At 34.9% G+C, this 9,069-nt stretch overlaps 1 protein-coding gene and 1 long non-coding RNA gene across 5 annotated transcripts; one reads left to right on the forward strand and one right to left on the reverse strand.

Moving 5' to 3' along the window:
• The first annotated feature begins 1,113 nt into the window (after window positions 1-1,113).
• Window positions 1,114-4,412, forward strand: LOC122722183. 4 transcript variants are annotated; one of them, XR_006349130.1, is made up of 4 exons: window positions 1,119-1,916; window positions 2,892-3,001; window positions 3,412-3,787; window positions 4,177-4,411. It is a non-coding gene; the product is annotated as an uncharacterized LOC122722183 (long non-coding RNA). The 4 variants fall into 4 exon arrangements; XR_006349128.1 differs by having other exon boundaries at window positions 1,114-1,916; window positions 2,892-3,787; XR_006349129.1 differs by lacking the exon at window positions 2,892-3,001 and having other exon boundaries at window positions 1,122-1,906.
• Window positions 3,315-5,074, reverse strand: LOC110604710 (flavanone 3-dioxygenase 3). Its single transcript, XM_021742989.2, has 3 exons — window positions 4,799-5,074; window positions 4,155-4,402; window positions 3,315-3,885 (listed from the first exon to the last, which is right to left on the reverse strand). The coding sequence occupies exons 1-3, from the start codon at window positions 5,036-5,038 to the stop codon at window positions 3,315-3,317; spliced, it is 1,059 nt and encodes a 352-aa protein (XP_021598681.1). The 5' UTR covers window positions 5,039-5,074.
• Window positions 5,075-9,069: the final 3,995 nt, after the last annotated feature.

The following is a 9,069-nucleotide window of genomic DNA, read 5'->3' on the forward strand; positions in this document are numbered from 1 at the left end:
GACGATTGTTACTCTATGCTTTACAAGGAAAAAAAGTCACCTCAGGGACTTTATAGCTGAAAATGAAAAAAAAAAAACTTAATTTTTTATTAATAAAAATATCTCTAAAAAAAAAAGATGTTATTAAAAAATGTACTGTGATTTATTCTTAAAAAAAGGAAAAAGCCTATAATTTAAAATTTTTACGTGCAAAAATATATTTGATATTGTTTATTTCTAAAAGAAAAAATATATTTAAACTGTTAAAAAAAGTCAATCTTACTAGTTGAGACTCGCCAAAAAACTACACCATATGAACATATTAGAAAATTTATATAAATGAATAGCGGTCGGATAAAATTTTTATTGTGGATTTCAATTAAAATAATAGTTGGATTATTATAAATATTAGTCGGAGAAATATAGAAGGTTCCTTTTCAAAATTCTTATTTTGAGCAAAGAAATGTATGTAAAAAGAGGATGAGGGAAGGCAACGGTCTCAAAAAGATGATGACCCATGATGGACTTTGTTGTTGTATAAAATATTTGGTAAGTCATTATCTATCATTGTAATCGCATTGAATAAAACCTTTTCAATGTATTTTTTTTTTCAAATTTTTGGGGGAGGGGAGGGATTTAGATTATAACTACTCAATGAAATTGAGTTTGTTTCTTTAACTGGGAAACTAAATTTTTGTCAATATCAATACAATTGCACCATGACATTTAATTGATTAGATCCAATTGGGATGATTAATTTGGCCCCTGTTCCTCATCTAGGGCATTTCAATTCTGTGGATTTTACCAAATTCTACTCAATTCATTGTTTTGATTTCATAGAAAATCAAATATCTAATATACCATTTCTAATCATTAAGCAATCAAAGTCTTTAATTGTACTATCAACATTGCAGAAGAAGATAATGAACTAGAATTTTCTTTTCCCTCTTTTATTAATCAAGTATGAAGTAAGCATATTAGTTTAAAAAAACAAAATCTTTTTATAAAATTTTAATTATATCCATTTTTTAAAATTTTGTGCATTATATTCCAAACTTTAATTAGTTAAATAAATTTTGACTGCCATGAAATTAACTGTAACTTTTTAAAATAAAAATTTTCATCTCAAAAAACAACCATGGGTAAAACTTAAGACCCACCATACCCACGGTCCGCTTCGGCCTCTGCACCATCCTTTCCCAACGCACGTCCACCCGGCACCTGTGCTCCATCTCGAGCTCACCAACCAGCTTCTCTCTCAACCTTTGCCTCCTTCAATCACTAGACCCACCAAACCAACGGTTCCCCATCAGCACGTTCTCCCATTACTTTTCCTCCGACGCGACCAACTCCCCCTTTCAACACCTTTGCTCCCAGCACCGCTGCAGTTCCTTTCTCCTTAACCCCAACTCTTCACCTCCTCCCGCTCCTCATCCATTCCTCCACCACTAGAACCACCACTCTCCATCTTTATCGACGCCCCAAACCTATAGTATGTACCCTCTGTCAATCCTCACCCAACCTGCATGACCAGTTCACAGAATCGATTCCCTCTCACGGAAGAACGTATGGGTATTCTTTCGCCAAGAGAGACTCAATGCTGCAAGAAATCAGAGTACCCATTTTCATCCCAAGATCATAGAATCACGTGCCATCATTGTCGATTCCAAATAGAAATTCCATTTCCAGCGCCGCTCCTCTCATCTCCACCGCTGCCCTCAGTCGCGCCAAACCAGGGATGATGACTGCCCATTTCGACGCCGGAGCTCATCGCAGCACCTGGTGTCACTATCGCAGAGTATTGAGCCAAATAGCCATACCTACGAAGCAGTGGAGCACGAAGACAAGTGACCCCCCCCCCCCCCCCCCCCCCCGTTGTTGCAACTAATGACATTCAAAAATTTGTGGGTCGGCCGCTTCCCTTCGAGTGAGTATAGGTAACAGCCATTATGTTAACTTGCTTGTAAATCTATTACAGATTGATTATGAATAGTTTACTATTGTGTGTTATGAATTTCTTAAGTTTTAACCATGGTTAATTCTTTTTGCTAAGATAGAATTTTTCATTTCAAAAAAAAAATACTTAAATTCTATATGTCATTACAGGTCTGCAATTTTGAAGATGGTCAAAATTAATTTAAGCAATTAGATATAATTACAACAAATTATAAAGTTTGTTTGGGGTATAATGTATAAGATTTAAAGAAGTGGATATATGCGGGAATTCGCGAGAAGGTTTGGCTTTTTTGGGCCAATGTACCTATGAAATAATGAAATCTTGGTTACGTTTTTATTCAAGGTATATATTCAAGAGGTAGTAAATAGTTTCAAACAATCCAATAGAATTTTATCTTGACTGCACAGAAGCCAACTTCTAGTTGACTGTGAAATGCAGAAACACAGAGAAATGCCAACCTTCTGGAGGGTCTCTAATCAAGCGAAGCTGAAAATATGAAATAATGATTTATCTGAAAGATAAATTATCTCGTATAGGTCTATAAATGTAAACTTATCGTGTTAAAAAAAACTATGGTAATTTTGAGAATACTATCATATATAGTTTTTTAGCCATCCTCTGTACTTTTCAAATCAGTGCTTATACCAAATCTAGCCTGCCCCTAGTTGTGCCATCTTGGAAGATTTTAATCATGTATCTGTTCTTTTCGAAATCTTGAACCTAGATTAACATACAAGAATAATATATGGCCTTTAAATTTAAGAACATTTTCATATGTTCAGATGCAATTGGAATTTTTGGAAAATAATTTCTTGAAATGAAACAAGATGGATATTGAATCTTGAGCTTTTCTCTTGTGTTGAAAATACTGTTGTTATCCATTTGGAAAGATTTTTAATCGAGAATTGATCACCTTTATGCATAATGATGATTCATGTTTTCATTCCATGTGAAGATACGGATGTAGGCTATGTGGCAGACATCAAGCGCTGATACTCGTGAACTAAAGGATAACGTAACGAAATCAAAAGATGATATCTGGCTGTTGCGCAGCAGCTTCGTTACGTATGAGAAGCAATGCATCTGTGCTTTTTCTATTTGATGATTGCAGTTAATTTTGGTACTTTCCCTGTTTGAATTTGAGTCAATGATCACGTGCGAGAAGGGCATATCTGCTGTTGTTTTTTTATCATCTTTATGGTCGAATTAGAGGAAGCAGCAAATGATGTTGAGCAAAAGTAAAGAAAAGCGCGTGAAATCATTTTATTTAGTGTCTTCCCAAGTACATGGAATATTACCTAGTGGTAGTGTCATTATCTAACCATGCATGCAACATAATATGCTAAATAGATATAGGTAACCCTACTGCACCACCTTTTCATGGATTCTTCTTCAGTGTATCAATAAACCTTCCATCTAATATATCATTATTTGAAATATAATCAAGAAAATCGCTGAAACTGAACTCTTTGTAGGATGTCGGGTGTTGCTCATCGACAAGCTCTGGTGCTGGCCCAACTTTCTTGTTTAAGGCTAGACTGTGAAGACTTGCTATCGAAAAACGCTTCCTCTGAGGGCTAACAGTTGCTTGGTGAACAACACTCTTATATTGGCCGTTGCTCATTACTTCTACCTGATCTCCCAACTGAACCAGTAGTGCTCCTTCAGTCACTGGAACTGGGATCCAATTCTTATTCTGGTCCATGATCTGTAGACCTGTGCAGCTCTGAAGTAAGATCGTCAATGACCCATAGTCTGAGTGCGGTGGCATGCCTAATGTGAGCTGTGGTTCAGGACATGCTGGATAGCAGTTCATGGTCATCACTTGTGATCCTTCTTCAATTTCATTTTGTAAGTAATTAGGGTTCAGTCCCAAGCTTTCTAAAACAACTCTCATTAGTTGTTTTTGTAAATTCTGCACAGCTGTTGCATACTTAGCCATTTTCTCCCTGTGTCACCAAAAAAAAGGGGAATGTTTTTAGGGCAAAACAAAAAACAGCATCAAGAACTTTGAACCCATTTCATTGTATGATACCCTTTACCATTTTCATCCCTTTTTTCTAAGGTTTCCTTTTAAGGAAGGTGAAGGCAAGGCATGAATGCAAACAAACTCTTTCTGATGTTAACCATTGCAAATTTAAAATTTTTATGCTATTAATTTGGACCTGAAAACTTACATTAAATGTTTTATGAACCAATTAATTCTGGATTTATATACCTGTAACTTGGAGGATTTGCAGGCCATAGGTGAATCCACTCTGAGATGGGATGAGAGTAATGCTTGATGAAGTCTCTCCAAAAATGAACTTTATCCCTCGAATGATTTAAACTGGTGCCATACCTTACAGGGGCATGGACATTGCCTGACATCAGAAGCATCTTCTCTTCAAGAGGCAGGTCGAAGAAGCCCATCACAGCATCTAGAGCATCTTTCATCACATGAAGAGGGATTCCATGGTTTATCACCTGAAAACATGAAAGTTTGGACGTTCAAATTCGTATATATAAAAAAAATCATGGCAGCTATGTAGGTTCATGCATGCATTTTTTCATAGTACACGTAAAAGAAGGATTTAACTGTTAAATGACTCATCTATGATTTTGTATTCTTCATGGTAAGGGTGGTGGCATCATGTCAACCAAGGTATAGGGGTTCTGAAATTCTAGATGCATAAACAATTAGCTAGCTTCTCCTTTTATCCCTTGATATGGTATTTCTTGCACGGTGGTTTAAAGATTGAAAAACAGATTAAATGTGGTAGGAACAATGTCATATTTACATAAAATAACACACAGCTAGCTTTTACTTGATACTATGGACATGCGGTATTAAAATGGGTTTGGCTACTGTGTGAACTTTACCTGAAAGAACCCAATTTCCTTACAGGCACTTCGTATCTCATTTACAACACGAGGCCTAAGAGAAGGATGGTGCAGCATGGAAAGGTCAACAATTGGAAGGGTGGTGGAGGGGTTCAGAGTAGCATTTGGCCTTGCTGATGAAGGAAGAATGTAAGAATCGGGCACGTTAGATGCCCCTGACTTGGTAAGACTCATTGCACTAGTAAACCAAGTTTGTGAACACACTCCCTTTCCTTCCATTTTCACTCTTTGTTATATTCTTCACTTGATGTTGTTGATATATGGAATGGAATGCCCTATTTATAAGGTTAAAATTTCAGTAAGTTTCCATGAATTCCTATTAACATAATTCTTGTACAGTTACATTGTATAGGAAGCACAAATAATGGTGTGCAGTCCAAACGTGGATATTACACTCATAAATGTATTTGGTGAGAGAGAAGGAAGAAAAGGAGGAAGTGGCCCCCACCAATTTGCAGGCTGGTGATGAAATACGTCTATCCCGTGGTGCAAAATTCCTACCAAAACAATATAACAATATAATAATAATAAATAATAATAATAATAATAATAATATTTCAAATTTTTTAATAATAAAATCTTATTTTTATTTTAATATTATGAATATATTGTAAAATTATTATAGTAATTATTATGATAATTACATATTAAAAATATTTTTTCATTATATGGTTAAACATATTAAATATAAGATTATAATATTTATAATATGTTTAAATTAATATGTTTAGGTCAGTTAGGCTAAAAACTCAATTTAGGAAAATTGAATTTTTTTTTATTCAAATGTTAACCCTCCGTTTGAAACTAACAAGTTCAAAAATATTTAATTCAATTAATTTTTTTAACAATTTTTTAAATAGGAAATAGTTCAATTCTTTTAAATTAAAAAAAATAAAATTTTATATAATTTTATAAAAATTTATTTAATTTTTTTCTTATAAAATCAATTATGCTAATTGATGAGTAAATACTTGTTTAGTTCCAAATCAATTTTTTGTTTGTATTTTTTGTTTTCTTGAAAAAAATAATAGTTTTTATGTTTTATTAACAGTGAAGAAAACATATGCTTATTTATTTAATATAAAGCATTTTTTTAATTTAAAAAGTAAAAAAAAAATGTTTTTATCCTTTTGAAAATTATTGTACTTAAAAAATTTGTTAATTCGGTGATATTGATATATTCTAGAATAATATAATTAATTTATTATTTTAAGTAAAAATTTTAAAAGTATGAAAAAAGTTAAAATATAATTATAATAATAGAGTTTAATTGTAATATATATATATATATATAAAAGAAAAAAAGTATTTTGCTTTTATAAGATCTGAAGCTTCATTGGCTGAGTAAAAAATAGCACAATTCGGTGCTGAACAAAGAAGAGTGGACGATGCAGAATAGGAGGTTAAGAGTCAAAAAAAAGCAGAATTAGAAAGTTTGTTGTATGACGTTCAGGAATGGTAGCCGCCGCTTCGAATTATATTATAGTAATTTATCTATAATGCACATCTCCTTGTATAAACTGTCATCACGTGCAACTTTTGTTTTTTTTTTTGAAGTAATGGGTGCATTGGGACATGGTCGCTTCAAGTCCTGAAGGATTGAATCTAATTGGTTTTCCGGTGACTTCTCAATTTAAGATGCACTCCTTATCAACATTTTAACTATGAGAGAATCAATAAGAATTGGCTTAAAAAGTAGAGTTATGTGACAGACCTCTCCTTATTTATATATAGTGTTTAATTAGTTTCATATTCATTTATTAAATTATGTACTTAATTTTCTTTGTAGTTTAGCATTTTCCCCTATTATTTTAACTTAATAAATACCAATCTCGTCTCATATATAGTAAAACTCCTGCAATATTTTGATGGAAACATAATTAGTCTGAACATTTTACGCTATCATTTCTCCCAATTTTAATGGATATAAAAGCATAAATATCTTTTTAAGTATTTATATCAACATTTAACATTATATTTGATGTCAATTTATAAAAAACATAAAGTGATTGCATTTATAAATGGCCACTCCGACACTTAAGTCAATAATTTACTAGAAAGGGTGAATGTAAGAAATTGTTTTGAGTTTAGAATGAATGCATAAGAATGTTTATTTTCAACTCTGTTCATGTTTGCCTTTATAGTAAAAAAATATAATTAATTGTTAAATTTACTGAAAATCCGACTCGTATCAGTTAGTAGATAAATGATTTCGTGATTATAGAAATAATGAAAATCTGTTAGATTATATCCGCTAATTATAACTTTCCATGAACAACTCGACCAGCTCAAGAGAAGACAGTTTTGACGAAACATCGAGTATTATAGTATCCTGATATTTCACGTATCAATTTATGAGATCCACGCTACGTTGCCTTATCATATAATGACAGTTCATGACTTATTCGATTGTTATATCATATTAATATCAATGATATTAGTTTTTTCATAATATTAATCATCTGTTAGATCTTTTTCGAATGTGAGATTTCAAAAAATATTCATGATTATGCATTAATACAAACTTCGTAATTGTCCTATACCATACTTTGAAATAACATTATTTTCAATAACTTTCCTTTACTCTATATACTTATGAATAGTTTTTATGACATTAGAAACACGTATTTTTATAGATCTTATAAGTCTCTCATTATTTTCATTTTAATTACACTCATTAACTGTAATACCCGGCTAGACTTCGGTATCGGAATTTCTACCGTCCGGTGGAATCTCGGATGTCGGAGACCTCTAGAAGGGTAAAACCATGTTTTAATAAAATGTTTTAATGTTTTTGATGATTTTAAGTAAAAAGGAAAATGAGTTTTTGCATAAAAACAACCTTGGAGGAAAACCCAGGTTCGGCCGTCGAACATGCAGGCATTTCGGGTGTGCCTTAGGCCCCCGAAGGCATAAGTGAGGGAAGTCCAGGTTCGGCCGCCAAACCTCAAGTTCGGCCGCCGAACATGGCATGCATGCGGAGGCACGTTCGGCCCCCGAACGTGGCCTGGCCAGCCACTATAAAAGGGTCCCTTAGCCGAAATGGGCGAGCTTTTCTCCCCATTTTCGGCCCAGGTGAGCTCTCCGCCGTCCCTCACCAATCTTTGAGTTCTTCCTTCAAATCTTTCACGATTTTCACAAGTTTTCATCTTGTTTTGAAGATTTTCAAGTTTTGAGCAAGTTTTGAGCTTGGAGACCCAAGGAAGTTGAAAATCTCCCATCTCCAAGATTAGGTCATCTCTCTCTCGATCTTCAAGAGGTAAGAGCCGATCTTAAGCTCATTTCATATTTTAAGTAAGTTTCATGAAGATCTATGGGGTAGAATGCATGTTTAGCTTAAAGTTAGGGTTATGAGTTTATGTTGTGTTTTTGAACAATGTGGCTTGCCAATGCATGTTTGATGTGTTGTAGATGGGGTTTAAGATAGTCTGAAGCCCCTAGGAGCTTGTATGCTTGTGTATGTGTGTTGTAGAATGGGTCTATGCATGTTTGGATGGTATGGGAGGCGTATATGCATGGAAGAGCTGAGTTTCTGCCACTAAGGGAGAAACCAGGTTCGGCAGCCGAAGGAACTTTCGGCCGCCGAACATGCTTGTGGAAGCAGCCTTCGGCTGCCGAAGCTTGCCCCCGAAAGGAGACTTTCATCTCTGTCTGGGAGTTTCGGCCGCCGAAAGTGCCGCCGAACATGCATGAGTTTCGCCTCTGTCTGGGAGTTTCGGCCGCCGAAGGTGCCGCCGAATCTGCCCGACTTTCGGCTCTGGAGGGACTTTTGGCCGCCGAACCTGCCGCCGAAAGTGCCCTGTCCAGCCTTTCTTTGCATGTTTTGCATGATTGTTTTAAGGTGTTTTAGGGGGTTTTTGGGGAGTATTTTAGAGTCATGTTTTAGTATGTTTGGTCCCTCATTTGAGTCCACCTGTGTAGGTTCGGACCCGAGGAACCGAGGATCCCAGCAGTGAGTTCAGCTGCTTTGGTATTGTCAGAGTCAGCCAGAGGTGAGTGGAACTAAACTTAATCTTTTAAATTGAGAAACTAAATGTTTATCATGTTTCATGCATCATGAGTATGCAATAGGATGATTGCATTAGATTTCACGAATATGTTGTATTGCATTCTTTATTGTTGATGTCGGTGAATGTTGGATGACCCAATTAGTCTCTGAGGGAAGACCAGGACCCCATTCTACGGCCTGGCACGGAAATGAAAGACCAGGACCCCATTCTACGGCCTGGCACGGATATGGGACTCGAAGA

The sequence above is a fragment of the Manihot esculenta genome, chromosome 17 (genome assembly GCF_001659605.2).
Source record: "Manihot esculenta cultivar AM560-2 chromosome 17, M.esculenta_v8, whole genome shotgun sequence".
In the NCBI taxonomy this organism is placed as follows: Eukaryota; Viridiplantae; Streptophyta; class Magnoliopsida; order Malpighiales; family Euphorbiaceae; genus Manihot; species Manihot esculenta.